The sequence below is a fragment of the Colias eurytheme genome, chromosome 23 (genome assembly GCF_061535395.1).
Source record: "Colias eurytheme isolate Ceu_HAF_F1 chromosome 23, ilColEury1 Martin Lab GWU primary, whole genome shotgun sequence".
Classification (NCBI taxonomy): Eukaryota; Metazoa; Arthropoda; class Insecta; order Lepidoptera; family Pieridae; genus Colias; species Colias eurytheme.
Window position 1 is genome coordinate 2339574 of NC_143002.1, and position 20241 is coordinate 2359814.

The 20241-nt window shown below is 38.2% G+C and overlaps 2 protein-coding genes across 3 annotated transcripts in view; both read left to right on the plus strand.

The window, feature by feature from the left end:
- The window catches only part of Unc-115a (actin binding LIM protein Uncoordinated 115a), a 92797-nt gene that overhangs the window by 63352 nt on the left and 9204 nt on the right, over positions 1-20241 (plus strand). The window contains exons 2-14 of one of the 2 annotated variants that reach the window (XM_090115411.1): positions 6530-6690; positions 7555-7673; positions 8215-8417; positions 8744-8964; positions 10348-10536; positions 12070-12141; positions 12704-12893; positions 14505-14632; positions 16809-16920; positions 17596-17756; positions 18150-18229; positions 18920-19062; positions 19726-19749. In XM_090115411.1, coding sequence (XP_089971537.1) covers positions 6530-6690; positions 7555-7673; positions 8215-8417; positions 8744-8964; positions 10348-10536; positions 12070-12141; positions 12704-12893; positions 14505-14632; positions 16809-16920; positions 17596-17756; positions 18150-18229; positions 18920-19062; positions 19726-19749 — 1803 coding nt within the window. Of the gene's footprint in view, positions 1-6529; positions 6691-7554; positions 7674-8214; positions 8418-8743; positions 8965-10347; positions 10537-12069; positions 12142-12703; positions 12919-14504; positions 14633-16808; positions 16921-17595; positions 17757-18149; positions 18230-18919; positions 19063-19725; positions 19750-20241 lie in introns of both variants that reach the window. The other variant, XM_090115410.1, reaches the window with a different exon arrangement.
- On the plus strand, positions 14949-16533 carry LOC149898150 (uncharacterized). Its single transcript, XM_090115492.1, has one exon. The coding sequence runs from the start codon at positions 15269-15271 to the stop codon at positions 16088-16090; it is 822 nt and encodes a 273-aa protein (XP_089971618.1). The 5' UTR covers positions 14949-15268; the 3' UTR covers positions 16091-16533.

The following is a 20241-nucleotide window of genomic DNA, read 5'->3' on the forward strand; positions in this document are numbered from 1 at the left end:
GCTTGAAGAAAAAGCGTCCATGTATCTATTAGTTATATACAAAATTTAAATCAGACCAATCAGACAAGCTTTCAAACAAAAAAATAATCATAACAATCGGTTCACCCAATCGAAAGTTTTGATCCAAAAATATTTTCAATTAAGAACTACTTTTTTTGAGTCGGTTGAAATAAAAAGACACCAATACAATTGCTAGGATCATCATTCTTCATTACCAGCCCGTATTAACAACGGGAGAGCTTTTAACGTCCCCATAAAGCTGATAAAAGTCATCCATTAGTCGTGAAGTTAGTTTTAAAGCTAAATATACTCTGGCACCTCGCCAGTTGCCTGGAGACGCATTCCACAGGGTTTGACCATAAGTGCGCGAGAGTTTTTAATAAGCTCTAGTTAGGGAACGTGGCTTTGCTTAAGAATAACCTTAAATCCAGTAGGGAACGTTGCTTTGCTTAAGAAAAGTAATCTAATATCTAGAAGAAGGTAAGATGGATATGAGAAGTTGCGTGACAATCTGGTTATTAGTTACATAATTAGCGACTAATGTTTATGTCCGTTAATTCAATAGACTGTAGTCTATGTGCTAAAACTTGTTATAGTCTGTCTCTATGCCAAATTTCATACAGATCTGATGAGCTGTTTTTGCGTGATAGAACAATAAACATATATCTCTCCATCCTTCCATGAAAACTTTCTTTGTTAGGAATAGCTTTAGATTGCGGTGTCCATGATTTCTCCTATGGGTAATGCGAACCTTGAATTTCATGAATTAGCTATGCTATTTAGTTCAGCTTTTCTATTGTATATAATAGGTAATAGAGAAATATGTCGTTAATGGTAATTTTTTCCAGAGCTATTTATGTATTCATAACTTTTTGAAAAATATGTCTACTAATCAAATTTAGATTTGCTGCATAGATATAAACTTAGGTTTACGGACCATTTGCGAGTAAAAATCTTGTTCACAGATCTAACTTTTTATAGTTTTAGTTTGAGTGTTCCAGAGACAGACATAAAAATAAAGTGGGTTCAGAGTACCGTACGCATGCACTCGTAGACTTAGTTACAAACAGATTCTTTAAATTTATTTACTATGCGTGATAATATAGAGTCTGTAATCTATGTAATATATTTCCTTCCTCGAAAAATAGACTATTTAACATTGAAATAATATTTCAAATCAAACTAGCAGTTGGCACTCAAGTAAGGAAACAAACAAACGTTTCAGCTTTATATGTATTAGTATAAATATAATTCTAAGGTAAATATGGCCATATATTGCGGGTGTGTATGAACTTCTGGAATGTGTTGTGACTTTACATCGTATTTCACACGCATTAGGTATGTTATTATTAACCCGATGTTACGAATAATATAGAGCGTGGTCACGCGCAAGCGTAGGTCGTGACGAATTTCTTAATGCTAAATATTCGCGTAAAATTGAATATAAAGGAATACTTGGAATGTGCAGTTTGTACACTACAGAATGTACACTAAGAAACGATTTTATAGATATTCTGTACTAGAATCACATCGCAAAGGATATTTTTTGCTTGTGTCATTGTGTCGTTTTCTTAACTTTATTTTTGAGTATAAATGTTCGGATTTTCGTGTATGAATAATTTATAGTCAAAAAACCTGCATAAAAAAAAAATATTTAGGTTTGTCCTTCCAAAAAATCTATTCGGTATCATAAAAAGCAATATTGTGTTAAGCATCACTTATTAAAGCAACAAAAAGTAAAACTAGTCAATCAAAATTTAATTATAAAGCAGTAGAGATGTATTTGAGAACTTAATCGAAATTAAAATCGATGTAACAGCAATCAAATAACAATTGTATATCAGTTATAGCAAGAAACTTGCGGGCTATCCAGTGAGTCATATAGCGCAGACGGACAAGCGAGTGTCGGATGTTATTGCTTTGGTTCCGTAGTTTTTGATACTTTTTGCTGTTAGCGTAGAGTTCTTAGTCAAGAGAGCAGACAGGAAAGGGATTGTCGGATGTCTTTGTTTATGGTATATTTATGGATATTTTTGTAATTAGCATGCAGTTCTTAATAAAGAAAAGAAGGCAGAAAATACAAAGGAAAGTGTAGCATAATCATTTGGAGTTTCTGAAAATGTAATACGCAATGAAGTGGTTTAGGATTACATCGGAGGAATTGTCTCGTAGAGCAAGCAACTAGTTTTCTAATCACTAGTGAATACACGAAGTCCTATAAATATTTCTACCCTTGCCCAAGAGCAGAATGTCGTTAATATTAGGGATGTAACGATACCGATACCGATACCGATATATCGGCCGATATATCGGCAAGCCGATATATCGGTATCGCCGATAATAAATCAGCCGATACCGATATTTTTTTATTAAATTCTTTCTTTTCTTTTATGTTTTTGCATTGTATTCATTCATATTGTTTTATTTCTGTTTCTGTAATAGTGTTAAGGAAGAGCGGAACCTACTGACACAAGCATTTTATTTGCTTACTAGGAGTGCTCCAATCACAAATTTGTTTATATGTAAAGGAAAGATATAAATAATTTTGAATATTTTTAATTTTTAACGTTTTTAAAATCGTTTTAGTCGGGTGACATGTTCATAAACTTGTGTCACACCAAAACCTCACGAGCGCGATCGCAGGTATATCTTTTTCTTCCTTATTCAGGGCAAGCGATCGCGGAGATGAATTCCCATACCGTGATGGTTATTATTCTCATGATACTAACCGCTCAATAACGAGAGAGAGACGGACCGATCTCCCGTTTCATCTCGAGCGCTGCCACTGCATTATGTTATCACGTAAACATCTCGATCGTAAACCTACTTTACAATCAACCAATTTTTTTGATATCAAATAATTCAAAAACCCGCGCCCAATGAACGATGCGGGAGGCCGCCCGCGCGTGCGCACTTTGTTTTCTGAAAAAACTCTACCAATAGTAAACTTTTATTAGGTACTGATTGTATGTGTATTACTTAAAGTTTAACTGACTTCGTAAAATAATAATCTATACTTATAATAAATCTGTAGAGAGGCCAATTCTGTACATTAAACTATGAAGGGGTGATAAGGGATCGCTACTGATGCCAAAAATGCAATCAGTAAAATTTTTGTCTGTCTGTCTGTCTGTCTGTATATTCGTTATAGAAACAAAAACTACACGACGGATTTTAACCAAATTTGGCACAATTATTCTTCATACTCCTGGGCAGGTTATAGTAAAAGAATCATGTAAATCGGTGTAGAAACACCAAAGTTATACATGAAATACGCTATAAGTCATCGCGCGTGAATACAGAATCATGCCATAAGGATTATTTTTGTGTATCAGTTGCCGCGTTCGACGCGCTTCGCGGCGGGAGCTATAAAAAGGCGACGGGTCTGCACCCGTTTCGCGTTGTCACGGCATCACGTGTGAACGGCTGAACCGATTTCGATAATTCTTTTCTATTATATTCCTTGAAGTACGAGGATGGTTCTTATGTAGAGAAAACGTAAATATGTACCACGGGCGAAGCCGGGGCGGACCGCTAGTACTAAAATAAATGGTTTTGTTGTTTTTTGATTTGGCATTTTTATTTAAAAGAATACGATTAACAGTTGTCTCTGTTAAATGTTGGTAACTTTTTATGCATAATTCACTATTTATTTTTCTACCAAGCCATCGATATCGGTATCGGTATCGGTATCGCCGATACATTACTACAAATATCGGTATCGGTATCGTATCGGCAAAATCATGTATCGTTACATCCCTAGTTAATATATTGTTATTTTTATAGTACTTAACAAGTACGTTCTAAACCAACAAATTATAGGTCTATTAGTAGCCCAGTTTAAATATTTTGGAGGTAGTTTCGCAGAATTGTAACTAGTACATACAACGGTTTTAATGTTAGATTTTTGTTCTTAATGTTTTCTGTTAGTGACTTAAAAGTAAATAGTTTCTTAGAATTGTACTTAGTACATAAAAAGCTTTTAGTTTATAATTTTATATTAATTGCAAGTAGCGTAAACGGTACTCGACAAATCATCGTCTGTCTCTACAGGTGATATTCGCACCGTATCATTATAGGAACCAGTTCGACGTGATACACAGACAGATAAGTACATAGTATTTGATCGCTTTTTGTCGCCTACCATTATATAGCGCCAATTATTCAAATTGACCTTTAATTTACGATTGATTGCTGTGAGAGTTGAGATGTTATGTGCTTGAAAAGTGTTAGGTATCATTGAGATGAGTGATCGAGCTGTTTTTGATATGAAGATAATTACTGATATATGAATGTTTAAAAAACTTAATATATTTGCAGTATTATAGTATTTTAACAAGCAATTATTATTAAAAAAACAAAATACCCGACTGCACACGCATACATATTTTTTTAAAGGGAAATTTAGAAAAAATATTATTATGTCTTTATCCCGTGGGACTTTTAGGATAAAATGTATCCTATGACACTCCCGTAATCAAGACAAATCTAACGATACCTCATACATCAAAACCCATCAAGCCGTTTAGGCTACAGGTGGTCACAAAGGAAAAGACATACATACATACTTACATACACTCGAAAAACATTACCCTCCTTCTTTGGCAGTCGGGTAAAAAATACTTGTTTTGAGAACTTTTACGGAAAACCATTAATTTATCTAGGGAAGCGCGTACCATCTTAGACCACATCTCAGCTTAACATCAGGCGAGATTGTGGTCAAGCTCTTCCCTATCGACAATAAAAAAAAAGACGGGTTGCACTCCGGTAGTGCCGGCAGAAGTGAAAACTTGATTATTAACGTTGAGCATGTTTGATATTTTGGAATGGTATCCGTCTTACGCTTTTCGATCAGGTCACGTGTCCTGACGCGAGTTTAAGATTTTATACCCATTACAGAAAAAGTGCTCAACGCCGCTAAAGAAGTTTTCACTTCAAAAAATATTTCTCCCACTCACGGAAGAAGTAAGTTTTGCGAACGTTTTCAGGAGATCCTTCATTTAATTGGTGAAATTATGGATTTCTTCTATAATTGAATCAGTGAGCATATTTCAAGTACATATTTACATATCTTCGCATATTTCTGGTAGTGCAAATACTAATTACATTACACTCATTAAACACAGAAGTCCGGTTTCTTTGCCTTAAAAAGGAAGATACATTAATGTTAACTGTATACATCCTAATAAGATTTATTAGACCGATTCACAGCTGTTCAATTCACAGATGGATGCTTTTTAATAAAGCACTTTTATCGACCTAATCTGATGGAGTTAATCGATACCGAGTGTTGAACGGCGCGTGCGCACGCGTACGATATTACGCCGTAATAGAATTAAGGGAATTACATCATGCGTAAGAGTGCACATTCCTTGGTGATTTCGTCACTTTTTATTGGTTTTAAGTGTGTACTATTTTTGTGCACTTTTCAGAAATAAAATATTTTTGAGTGATTGATATGATAGAAATCAAATGGTCGGTATGAATATTACATAGGAAAAAAAAATGTTGGCAATGGCACAAACTAAGTCAAGAATGTGCTGTATATATTGGGTAACTAATAAATATTCACATAAATAATGTTTTAAAAATGTTATAAATGGAAATCCTATGAGCAATGTTTTAAAAATATGAAACATTCAATATTCACGAAAAAGCAAAAAATGTAAAGTATATAAGCCATTTTAATCTATAATAACGGTTTTACTATTAAATTATTATTAGTCCAGTCACCAGTTCTTCTAAAACAAACCCATTAAATAAGACCATTAAATAAGGCAATTCAATCGAATCTGTTCAATATTGACCCTGGTTCAATAGAACGTGATAAATCTTTGATTAGGTGCTTAAATGTGTAAATAGAGGCAATTCTGTGATCCAAGAATCACGATATCTTTTCACAAAATGAAGAATAAAATAAAAGACATCGTCTTTAAACTCTTAGTATTATATTTTTTCTATTCAAGTTAAAATAGAGCTAGTGCTAAGTGGGAAGCCGTATAATTATACCTCTCTTGTTAAGAATGGAATGCATAAAACGTTTTAATACTTCTAAACTAGAACTTTTCACTTAATCATAATATTTTTTCATATTATTATAAGATTGCTTTTAATACGCTATTCTATATTTTTCAATGAATAAGAATCTTCTATGCCATTTTTATACGATGCAATAAAAATGATCCTGAGCAAATTAGCAAATCTTTAATGTCGTTAGACGACTTCAGTATGAATAATTTCTGACATTTCCTACTAGCCTCTTATGGCTATAGCAGATATTTTATGAAATATGTCTCTTTTACAGGGTTATGTATATTTAAAGAGCAGTCAGAGTTCAGGAAACGTTACTATTTACCAGGCATTGAATTTTTACTTCTTACTTTTGACCAGGATTATATACTGACCATTATTTTTATCATGAGCAAAGGTGACTACATGCTACCTATGGGGGCAAATGTATATTTGATATCAAGACGTTGTTTTTAATATGAAACCATTAGTCTAATATACCAATTTTTGTTATCCCCAGGGAAGGTAACATGCGGCGCGTGCGGCGGCAAGTGCAGCGGGGAGGTGCTCCGCGTCTCCGACAAGTACTTCCACATGGCCTGCTTCACCTGCCGTACCTGCTCTGCGTCGCTGGCCCGAGGCGGCTTCTTCTGTAAGGATGGATACTATTATTGCCCACAAGTGAGTTGAACTTGCCAGTCTTTTACTGTTAGTTATTTGCTTCTCTAGACCTGGACTATATAGAGATGGCAAGCCATTTATAGAACTTTAAGTATGTGAATGTTCAGAAATGGTAATGATCTATTGCTGCGATCAAAATGCTCTTTAGTCGGCATTGACTTAATAAAGCAGATCTTCGAAAAAAGGTATATATAGTATTGTCAATAATATGGTGGATATCTAAAATTTCTGCTTCTTAACTGATAAGCTGGATTACACGACTCAAAACATAGAGACGATAGTTTTTTATTGGTATCGATCCCTTAATCGATCCATTTGTAAATATTCAACGTAAGCCTTTTTTTACTTTATAACATAGCTCACTTAATTTCATGATTAAATTCAAAGTCAAATATCAACTGAGACAAAACTTACAGAAACGTGGCCATAGTTCAAGGATCACTTTTATTCAGATCTTACGTACAAGCTTACGTCACGCAGACGATTAAATATTATTGACGTAGGTGGATCGTAACCTTTACGACTCCATTAAAATGCTTTTCTCCACGACACATGGAATGCTAGTGAATGAAATAGTGTATATTTTAACTGGCTAAAAAAAGTACATTTTTCAATTCATTTCTTTTTCTATGTGTGTTACCTCTTTACTTTTTATTTGAAAACTAAGTTTCATGGTTAGTTTTGAACTTTTGATTTTCACGTGTTCTCATTAAAGTTTTGCTCCAATTCTGACGAGAATTTCTTGAGGTATCCATAACTTTAAGCGTACTTAATCCTTTACGTTTTCAATACTTATAGTCGCTTCTTTTGCTATTCTTTTTGTATGGAAAAAGCTAGAGTTAAAAAAATATCACAATGTTCCAGGATTATCAACGTGCTTTCGGCACGAGATGCGCAGCTTGCAACCAATATGTGGAGGGTGAGGTGGTCTCCGCACTCGGCAACACTTACCATCAGAAATGTTTCACGTGCGCGAGATGCAAGTGAGTGTTGTTTTTATAAATTTTCATATAATGTAGGTAAGGTAAATAGTAATGGAGGTTCTGATAAACGATTAAAACTGAATATCTTTGAATTTTGTTACCACTTCCATGTTAACCTGATTTTTAGGTAGATATTAAAATAAAGTAGAAATAAAAAGTAAGATACATCTATTTTAAATATTTTATTTTGCGCGAAAGAAGGAATGCAATTTGAAATGTGTATTTCAACATTCTTGTACTTCATTTTACTTTTTATAGTTACTTCCTGAGTTCAGTTATATTTGCAATGTCATGTGAATATTCATAGCCGGGTTTTGTCACAAACCATCCGATTATTATCATGTTTATGTCCGTTATTATAACGATATGATGGAGAATAATAGACCCAATATCATCTATCGCCTTGTTCTCATGTTTTAGCACATATTATCTTAATAACTTAGGCCCCGGAACCACAGACACAATAGAAAATCTATTGTGTCGCGGTCTCATTGGGCCGCTCGGTGGTCAAGGGGTTAAAACTGATATCGTCGTATTACAGACGCGCGTTCCCATCCGGGGAGAAGGTAACGTACACGGGCACGGAGGTGATATGCGCGGCTTGCACGTCCGCGCCGCAGAAGCACACGGCGCGCGCGGCCCGCTCGCCCGCGTCGCCCGCGCCCGTGACGCCCACGTCGCCCGTGTCTGACCACGCGCGTGATGGGCGCGACCAGGTGGACCAGAGGCAGCTGGATCCTAATGGTCAGTGGAAATTGGTCATATGGGATAGAAGTAGGAATTGGGAATTGTATTATGCTTATGGTAACGATGGATGCAGGATGTGTATTATTTTAGTTTGGTAATTGTCCGATTTTGTTCTGAATTAGGATAGGTTTTGTTTATTATGTTGTATCTCATTTTAATTCTGTTTTAACATTTCGTTAGTGTTTATGTAATGAAATGAATAAACTTCTGCAGTAAAACATTGAATCTCCTTTTCTTTCAGTCTGTCAAATGTCATTACCCTGTATGTGCTATCATAGAATCAGGCTTCTGTTATGCTTATTTTGTGTACATATGCCCTTCAGCGTGTGCGGGGTGCGGACAAGAGCTCTCGGAGGGCCAGGCGCTGGTGGCGCTGGACCGGCAGTGGCACACGTGGTGCTTCGCGTGCGGCGAGTGCGGCGCCGTGCTGCAGGGCGAGTACATGGGCCGCAACGGCGTGCCCTACTGCGAGCGGGACTACCAGCGGCTGTACGGCGTGCGCTGCGCCTACTGCCAGCGGTTCATATCGGGGAAGGTGCTGCAGGTGGGTCGCGTGACGTCACCGCCCGTGCCCTACTGCGAGCGGGACTACCAGCGGCTGTACGGCGTGCGCTGCGCCTACTGCCAGCGGTTCATATCGGGGAAGGTGCTGCAGGTGGGTCGCGTGACGTCACCGCCCGTGCCCTACTGCGAGCGGGACTACCAGCGGCTGTACGGCGTGCGCTGCGCCTACTGCCAGCGGTTCATATCGGGGAAGGTGCTGCAGGTGGGTCGCGTGACGTCACCGCCCGTGCCCTACTGCGAGCGGGACTACCAGCGGCTGTACAATACTATTTTATAAAAAAATTGGTTGTCTGTAAAGTCGGTTTGCTGACAATAGTTAAACGTGACAACGTCCGATTGTACTTCTTTGTCGCTCGTTCCGCGCTCTCGCTTGCACTTTAAGCCTTACATGGAACGCCTCAGAGCGAGGTAACGCCGCATGAGTCATGTTTTTTCGTGCGTGCAGCCGGCTCTATCGAATTATAAGACGTTGTCACGTCAAAAAAAAAAGACGGGTTGCACTCCGGGAGTGCCGGCAGAAGTGAAAACTTGATTATTAACGTTGAGCATGTTTGATATTTTGGAATGGTATCCGTGTTACAAATGGAATATAAGGGCTAAAAAAAAAACATCCGTCTTACGCTTTTTCGATCAGGCCACGTGTCCTGACGCGAGTTTAAGATTTTATACCCAACGCCGCTAAAGAAGTTTTAATTTCAAAACCAAAATTATTGTTTATAGGTTCACTACGTTAGATGAAGAATAATTAAGCGGTTCCTTTATTCCAAAACAATAGCGTTCCACTCCATTAATTTGGGAACAAATCCATTAGCTGTGCATTGAATGAATCAGCTAATGTAGACAACAAATTGAGTAACAATTGTATTGAAATGTACGAGATATGTCAACAGTACTTTAATCTGGATTTGCTAATTTAATCCGTATTGTGTATGGGATAGGATATAAATTAGCTTGTTGATGGAGATAAATTATAGTAAAGGAATTTGCTGATCTTCAATATTATGATGTATCATTACGAGTATCGCTTATTCGTTTTATGAGATGTATTAACGTAGCTTTAGTTGTTCTACAAAATGTAGAGCTCCAACCAGGAGCTCAATTCAGATTGTTTATTAATATACCGTAATTTATTTTTATTTACGTCGTCATATTCTATTCTAGGCGGGAGATAATACTCGAAATTTTAATATGGGACAAATAACAACTGACAACAATGCCCTTCGTTCATTGTTATTTTCACTCTTTTTCACATTTCAAATTCACAAAATTTTTTTTTTTCAAAATTTTTTACATATTTTTTTCGGTTTTTTTCGGTCTGGAAAACAATCTTTTCTTTATTATTTACATAAAATATTCTCTCAAGGCGGGCGAGAACCACCACTTCCACCCAACATGCGCGCGCTGCAGCAAGTGCGGCGACCCGTTCGGCGACGGCGAGGAGATGTTCCTGCAGGGCGCCGCCATCTGGCACCCGAGATGTGGGCCAGCTCCTCATGCTCCGCTCACACCGCTGGACCCGCTCGCTCTGGATAGGGCGTCGTCTGAGCTACAGGTATATATAGGCACACACACACACATGTACACGCACTTAAAAATTCACACATGTCTAGATATACGATACACACACGCACGCACACTATATGCCCGTATGCAGGTGTATATGTGCACGCAGAGATACTTGGTCAGAAACACACACACACATACATTATACACATATGCAAGCACACCTAGGTGCATAATCCCGCACCATAGAAATCTAAATAACAAGACACTAGAAGTCGTAAGCGTGCGTGACCTTGTCGCCACTCAGGTGATTTGCACATCACCAGTGCATTCGTCACTGTTCAGTTGCTCTGGTGACGTATGAGTGTATACATGGTGTGTTTCAGCAATTCCCATTGCGGAAATTCTTCCACAAGTTGTAATTATACTTATAAAGGAATAATATTTCATCGGAAAATATTTTTTTTTAGTAATAATGCCGTTTTCCGTTAAAATTATAGAATATTTACAAGTATTACGAGTGTCACCATAGTAATCGAAATAACAATGAATGACACAGTAGACCATTCTTATTATCACGTTTGTTCGTATTGGAGCAAAAAGTTTCATATACTTAGGGATGTTATTCTAAAATAAACCGTAAATTCGTGCGTTAGGATACATATTCAAAAGCTTAATTTAATAGTTAAGTTAGTTTTCACTAAAATCAAGCTGTCCAATAAAAGGCATAGTTTACTTGTGTGTACTGTTTAGCTTTCGGTTTGAATGTGTTGATTTTGGCGACAGCAGTTTTCATACGAATTATGACATTATAGCACTTCTTGTTATTTAGATTTCTATGTCCCGCACATAAGACTATTAATACATAGAAGTATGAATGCCTGAAACGCAAGTGACACAAATGAGGAGCACATATTGACACACACAAAGCGAAATAATATTTAAATATATATTTTATATGCAAAAAATACCACTTTAACGTACTCGCGTTGCAAATATCAATGCAATAAATCATCATGCACAATTTTTTTTTATTATGAGTTGCATTTTTTTAGAAGAATGTCAAGTACGATTTGTTTTTGCATGTGCATACATGTTATGTTATCACATAGCAACTCATATAGTTATCTCAAATCATTCACTGTTGTATATGTTGTATGTTTAGTTTTTGTCCCGGCTACATAAGTTATTTTCAGTGTAATATTTATTCAATTCGACACATTGTTTTTACCCAATTTTCATTTGTTGACTTCATTTTTGCAAATAAAGCAAAATGAGTGACTGACAACGAAATTTTATTTAATTTAAAATCACTTTGATATTGGCCATAGATTATTTTTAATTACTTATGATTTGCTTTATTTTTTAAGCTTGTCTTGCTTTATGTTTCAATCGAACTTGCATTTTTTTCCATTTTGTATAAAAACATTTTCATACGTAAAATTGAATAAGTTCGATAGAAATAAGCTCTACGAGTGGTCACGTACCACCCACGTCCACCGTAACGCACGCACGTGCGAGCGGGACGGTGTAACGTAACAACACACGAGAGCGAGTGAGACAGCACCATGCTTGTGTTCAGTTCTCGATGCGGTCGCGCACGCCGAGCGTCAACGGGTCGTACTGCAGCCCGTACAGTAGTCTCAATAGGAAGGTTCGATTTTATTTTGTTTTTTTTTTTAGCCTTTTGACAATAATTTTTGTTTTGAAAAGTCATTTATATGTTTGTAATGTATTTTTAGTGAGTAAATCGAGCGCAGTATTTTTTTTTAATTTTGTTAGAAAAAAAATTGACTGGATTTCAAATTGTAAGTTGTCAAGAGGCTATATTATTATTATTTAAGTTTTAAGTTGATACATTTACATACGTTTCTCATTTTTAGTATCATTTTGAATATATTTTTATTTTCCTTTCCTGTATCACGCACGCATGTGGTTGTGATAATGATTTGTGTATTTTTTTGTACTAGAATGAAAAGTTTGTGGTAGTATGTAAAGAATGATATAAGCACTTACTATGTGTGTAATAGCAAATTACATATTTTTTTATAGTGAGGGTAGTTTGTAAAAAAATGTTTTTGAAGTTTTTTTCAATGATATTTGTCACATAAAAGTAAATGATCTTTAGTCAAAGGTTAATGACCTTGAACTTTTGTTAAAGGTCAATGACCTTGTTGGATAGCAGCGTAATGTGTGTGTCTGTCGTGTGTGCGCAGTACGGCAGCGGGTACCGCGGCGCGTCGCCCGGGCTGGTGCTGCGCGAGTACCGCTGCCGCTGCTCGGGGGACGCGTCGCCGCACCGCATCACCGCGTTCTCGTACCTCACCAGCGAGCCGGCGCGCCTGCGCGGGCCCGTCACGCCGGCCGACCGGCCCCCCGCCTCGCCGCACTTCCACCGCCCGCCGTGTGAGTACTGTGTGCCCGCGGGCCCGTCACGCCGGCCGACCGGCCCCCCGCCTCGCCGCACTTCCACCGCCCGCCGTGTGAGTACTGTGTGCCCGCGGGCCCGTCACGCCGGCCGACCGGCCCCCCGCCTCGCCGCACTTCCACCGCCCGCCGTGTGAGTACTGTGTGCCCGCGGGCCCGTCACGCCGGCCGACCGGCCCCCCGCCTCGCCGCACTTCCACCGCCCGCCGTGTGAGTACTGTGTGCCCGCGGGCCCGTCACGCCGGCCGACCGGCCCCCCGCCTCGCCGCACTTCCACCGCCCGCCGTGTGAGTACTGTGTGCCCGCGGGCCCGTCACGCCGGCCGACCGGCCCCCCGCCTCGCCGCACTTCCACCGCCCGCCGTGTGAGTACTGTGTGCCCGCGGGCCCGTCACGCCGGCCGACCGGCCCCCCGCCTCGCCGCACTTCCACCGCCCGCCGTGTGAGTACTGTGTGCCCGCGGGCCCGTCACGCCGGCCGACCGGCCCCCCGCCTCGCCGCACTTCCACCGCCCGCCGTGTGAGTACTGTGTGCCCGCGGGCCCGTCACGCCGGCCGACCGGCCCCCCGCCTCGCCGCACTTCCACCGCCCGCCGTGTGAGTACTGTGTGCCCGCGGGCCCGTCACGCCGGCCGACCGGCCCCCCGCCTCGCCGCACTTCCACCGCCCGCCGTGTGAGTACTGTGTGCCCGCGGGCCCGTCACGCCGGCCGACCGGCCCCCCGCCTCGCCGCACTTCCACCGCCCGCCGTGTGAGTACTGTGTGCCCGCGGGCCCGTCACGCCGGCCGACCGGCCCCCCGCCTCGCCGCACTTCCACCGCCCGCCGTGTGAGTACTGTGTGCCCGCGGGCCCGTCACGCCGGCCGACCGGCCCCCCGCCTCGCCGCACTTCCACCGCCCGCCGTGTGAGTACTGTGTGCCCGCGGGCCCGTCACGCCGGCCGACCGGCCCCCCGCCTCGCCGCACTTCCACCGCCCGCCGTGTGAGTACTGTGTGCCCGCGGGCCCGTCACGCCGGCCGACCGGCCCCCCGCCTCGCCGCACTTCCACCGCCCGCCGTGTGAGTACTGTGTGCCCGCGGGCCCGTCACGCCGGCCGACCGGCCCCCCGCCTCGCCGCACTTCCACCGCCCGCCCTGTTAGTGTCGTATTTTATTAAAAAAAAAATTGGTTGTCTGTAAAGTCAGTTTACTGACGATAGTTGAACGTGACAATGTCCGATTGTGCTTCTTTGTCGCTCGTTCCGCGCTCTCGCTTGCACTTCAAGCCTTACATGGAACGCCTCAGAGCAAGGTAACGCCGCATGAATCATGTTTTTTCATGCGTGCAGCCGGCTCTATCGCATTATAAGACGTTGTCACGTCAAAAGAGACGGGTTGCACTCCGGGAGTGCCGGCAGAAGTGAAAACTTGATTATTAACGTTGAGCATGTTTGATATTTTGGAATGGTATCCGTCTTAAGTTTTTTCGGTCAGGTCACGTGTCCTGCCGCGAGTTTATGATTTTATACCCAAGTGCTCAACGCCACTAAAGAAGTTTTCACGTCAAAAACTAAATAAATGACCAAAATATTAATACATTCATATATGTACAGCAAGCCTAAGCACACGCACGAGTTCCCGCCCGGGCAGCAAGGCGTCGTCCCGCCCCGGTATGCGCGTGCTCGTCGACTCCATGCGGGCTGAAACACCACGACCGAAGTCACCGCATATGAATAATGAGGTAAAATAATTAAATTATATGTATCTTTAAAGTTGTCCGAAGCAAAACTCTGCCTTCACTTGTATAAGGCAGAGTTTTACAATACAATAGACTTTGAACCTTACTGCCAGTAAATAAGGTGTTAATTGCAATGAATGTTTTATAAGACGACATTCAAAAAAGAATTTCGAGCCTATTTGTTTATAGAACAATTTGATAGGATTGCATTTTCTATATTATTATAATATTAGTTAACTTATTGATCTGGTCAACAAACTTGTTGAAATGTCTCCGAGTTAAATATTTAAACATTAATAATTCATCATTCTCACGGAAAAATACATTTCACTGTAAAATATAATAGCGAAGACCTACCATTAGTGTTACTGTTTTTGTGGACTTATTCAACAATCTTAATGGTTTGAACTAAAACCGAATGCCGTTTTATTGTGCACGGAAGTGATTCTAAATAATTTAAACGAAGAACAATTACATATAAGAGTTAAATATATCAACATAACCTTAAAGTTATAACATTTATTGTGATTCGTATCTATGATTCAATATCCTAGCGACACACAGCGCCATCTAGTAGAAAGAAGCTGAGGAACTTATCTGTTTGCAATCGATACGTATACGTATTTTTATTTTATCAACATGGAAGAGGTTTTAAATGCACTTAAATTTATACAAAAGGAATTGGATAACCAGAAAGTTATTATCCAGGAAAGTGGAAAAAATATTACCGAACAAGTTACACAGAATATTAATACTATGTTAGAAGAAAAATTTTGTCTTTGGGAAGAAAAGCATAATAAACTTAAAGAAGTCGTGGAAAATCAGGAAAAAAGAATCTATTTCTTAGAAAAACAATCAAGACAGAGAAATTTAATTTTTTTCGGTATTGAGGAAACAGAAAACTCGTACGAAAGCCTGGAAAAGAACATTATCAAGTGGATAGATCAGTTCTTCTCTATAAAACTAAATTATTTCGATATTCAAGAAGCGAGGAGAGTAGGAAAGAAAGGCGACAGACCACGCCCAATAGTAATTACTTTTTCTACTTTAGGCATAAAAATAAAAATTCTTAAGAAAAAACTGATGTTAAAAGATACTCCCTACTACGTTCAAGCGGACTATCCGAAATATATACTAGAAAAGAGAAAAGGATTAAAAGAACAATTGAAAATAGAGAAAGAAAAGGGTAACACAGCTACAATCAAATACGACAAATTAATTATTACCGAAAGCATGCACAAAAGAAAACTTTCTTTATCACCTGAAAATAGCACAATCCCAAAAATTGAGAAAACTACTCAAGCCAATAAAAAGAATAAACAACAACAGCTCAAATCGACGGCCAAAAGATCAAATAGCATATCAGAAGGAGTGATAAAACCCGGCATGTTAAACTTTTTAGTAAATACAAATACAGTTAAAACAAATAACACTCAGAACGTAAATAACAAGAACATATAACAACTAAGCCCCTCCTCCAACATAGATCACAGCACAACAAGAACCAGATACCAAGAACATCTTCCAACCCGGCTGGTCACCGTGGAAGATAATGACCACAACCCTCCAAATGAATACACACAACAGCTATTATAGTGCAATCTCATTTGAGAATATTTTTTTTTTGGGGGAGGCCTTTACCCAATACGGGGTTTCTACAGACAATCCTTAAAAAAACATTTAAAGAAATAAGAAAATAAATGATAATTCATAAACTTAAAATAAAGTAAAAATTTAATAAAGCTAAAAATACTGTTAACTAACAAACAAATATGTACTACAACCAAGTAACCAACTTACTTTTAATGTAAATTGATCAACTAAGTGTAACTATAACGTAGGTATAAAAATAGTCCTAAATGATTGTAACTTGTTTGTAGAAAATAAATGGGCTTTTTATTTTATTTATAATTCATCATTCTTGACGACGCGGTTGGCGCAGTGGTAAAGTAACTGCCTACTGAGCCGACGGTCCCGGGTTCGATCCCCAGTCAGGGCAAATATTTGTGTGATGAACTCAATTATTTGTTCTTGGGTCTGAGTGTTATCTATATATGTATTTATTAAATATTATATTTATCGTCGCCTAGTACCCACAATACAAGCCTTAATTGAGTTTACTGTGGGACTAGGTCGATTTGTGTAATAATGTCCTATAATATTTATTTATTTATTCTAGGAGCCGATAGAACTATCACACTACCCATCCGCGTACAAGCCACCGCCGGGAACCAAACCCAAGATAGAGAGAGACGACTTCCCAGCACCACCGTACCCGTACACAGATCCAGGTGAGATACATAGTGTTAACATTTTTTGACGTGACGTCTTATAATTCGATAGCGCCGGCTGCACGTACGAAAAAACATGACTCATGCGGCGTTACCTCGCTCTGAGGCGTTCCATGTAAGGCTTGAAGTGCGAGCGAGAGCGCGGAACGAGCGACAAAGAAGCACAATCGGACGTTGTCACGTTCAACTATCGTCAGTAAACCGACTTTACAGACAACCAATTTTTTAACAAATTGGGTTATTCGTTGTTTAAATTTTGACTTTTTATGGAAATTTATGACTACTTTGCGAATCAAGATTTTACAGATTATAATACAATATTTTTGAATTTATATTATACTATTTTTCTGTTCTTAGGAAAAAATTGGAAAAAATGTTGGAATAAAATAGTAGTTTTTTTTTTGCTCTAAAGAGAGGGAAATAATTATATTTTTTAAGCTTTAATTTTTCTCCAATACACATTTTACTTCAATAAAATTTTATTTAATTAAATTAAATTCAATTGCTATGTAAGAATTTTAAAGAATGGAAAAAAGTCGATTACTAGGTAGACTAGGCGGGATTGGAACCCGTGTCTTATTGCTATATTGGAAAAAGCATTAATTTTTTTTAAATATTTTTTTTTATAGAGATTTTTATTATTTTTTCGTTACTTTAATCCCATTTTAATTACAGAACGTCGTCGCCGCTGGTCGGACACATACAAGGGTGTACCGGAAAGCGACGACGAAGCCGACGGCACCACTAACGGGAAGGTAAACGGCAACGGTCTCCCGGACCACAAGCTGCGCAAGGAGGAGCAGGAGTTGGCCAAGATAGACTCGGGGATCGCGCAGGTGAGGGCGAATAACATAAAATAATCTTTATTTGCATAAATGTAAATCTTGTAGAACAGTTCTTATTCTTATAAATTATTAATATTCACATGAAAATACCAAGACAAATATAGAGGGGAAAGGGAGGAGAACTTGGGAAAAGGGGGAAATCTTGTTAGAAGGTCCTAGTCTCAGTAGTTCGATGCGTAAAAATGTTGTATGTATGTGCGTGTGCGTGTACGTGAGTGTATACTTGTATGTTGAAGTGACCAATGTGCTTATGATTATGAACAAATTTGACATAATTTCTCGACCTTACGTTGTTGAAGGTTTTAGTCCAGTTTAATTAAAACTGATTATGTTTTAAGAGGTGTAACCTTATGTGTATAAATTTAATTATATTTTAACTTGCAGGTATTTTTGAAAGAAGTCAAGGAACGTGAGAAATTGCAACAGTGGAAGAAACAAAACTTAGATCCTAGAAATGCTAGCAGGTTTGTGTTATGTTATTCTTGTTTAATAAGGAAAAATCAAATATGAAATAATTGTGTTAATCATTAAAATCAGTTGTTTTTATTCTTTATGTGAAATTTAACATAATAATAATATTTTATTGTATTTTATCAACTCTGTGTTTTTGAAATAAAATTTCATTTTATCACTGATTTTATGGATCTTTAATTTATTTTTTATTAATTATTATGGATATTATGACTTACAATGTTAACATCAATCTTGTAAGTCATCGTCAAAAATAAAATACATAATAATCAGACGACAACCTTAATTTAGACAATTTTCATTCGACTGACTACAATGAAAATTATTTTTTATAATGAATACTTATTTACTAGGGTTAACCGAGTGGATTATTAACTATTTTTATTTTTATTTTTTTTTATTTTAATGCATCCATAATTATTAAATAGGTAATACAATAATCAATAATAATGTATAATTTGAAATGTAACAATTAATATTATAATAAATTATGTCTAATAAGCTGAATGAATTCGTGTATACGCCATTGTAACAGTGTAATATAAATTATTAGTGTGAACACAGCTATACACATTACAACAGCATTACAACTATATTAGGAGCCTGGGTCATTAAATTTTTGTAAGATATAATGGTGCAAATAAATGATTTATTATTATTTATTATTTATTTATTTCCCACAGAACCCCCTCAGCAGCCCGCGAAGCAGTCTCCCGTCTCCGCTATTCCTCCCCGGTCGGGGCTTCGCCCTCCCGCACTCTCGACCGCCCCCGACATCACGATTGTCACTCGCTGTCCGAACATCACCACGTGCCGTCTTATAATGGTGAGTATTGTGTACATATAGAGATACACACACATACGTGTAGAACACGCTCATAAACGTAGGCACATACACACACACACACACACATAAAAAATACACGCTCGCATATAAATAATATAGTATACATATTACACACATGCATAAACACATCGCGGAATCACGACTGCAACACGCATATAAAAATAGACACACACACACTTAAATACATGTTATAAGCTGATATAAACACATACAAACATAAGTCATATAACACATAGTCATACACAATACAAGTTAGTCTAACAAAATGGATTTATTCCCTACTTATTTACCTATTTACTAACCTCACAATTCCAAACACCAACACAAATATTATATTATGGAATAATTTTCTTTAATACAAAGTCCTAACTTGTAAGTTAAATTTCTGAATTCCCTCCATGACAACTCTAATATTGATAATATGTGTACCCTATAATCATCTAAAAGTGTATTTTGAATCGATAAGTCAAATAATAATTTAACTAAAGAAACGTTTTATTTTAAAAAAAGTAAATTCGTGAAACTTTGTTTGTTGTTTTAATTAAAAGAATTATTATTTGGCAGTCGATTTTATTAATATGTAAAGCGAATTGAAAGACACAATGTAGACTGAAATAAAAGGTATTTATTATTACATTTCAGTACAAACATATCATACTAGTGACGGTGAGTTTTGTTAACAAAAGAATTATTTGTAGTGAGATGGTCCAATTGTATAATATTTATAATAAAAGTCTACTTTAGTGTCAAACACAAAATTGGACCGTTTCATTTGGCAATACGGTTGATATTTCGTTAATGCAATATGGTTTTCCGAGTATTTTACTGATTCCTGATGTATTACGAATATTATATACATATTTAAATCATATATGTATTTGTACACGCAGAAATTCTAATCACTTACCAATACCTGTTCTTTATTATTACATATTACGTTGTGACTTCGTTACAATATACAGTGGTGGACGTTTAATTAGAAACACGTAACAGGATGAAGTAGTCATCAAATTTATTTACTTTTGTGTATTAACGTTTTAGAGATTAAGCATTATTTCATATGTAATAGATCACCCGTTTATCTAGTTTTACAAGACATTGCTTAATTTTAATCAAAAGTTAGCTTACATTAATAAAATTAAACAACTTTAAGTGAAG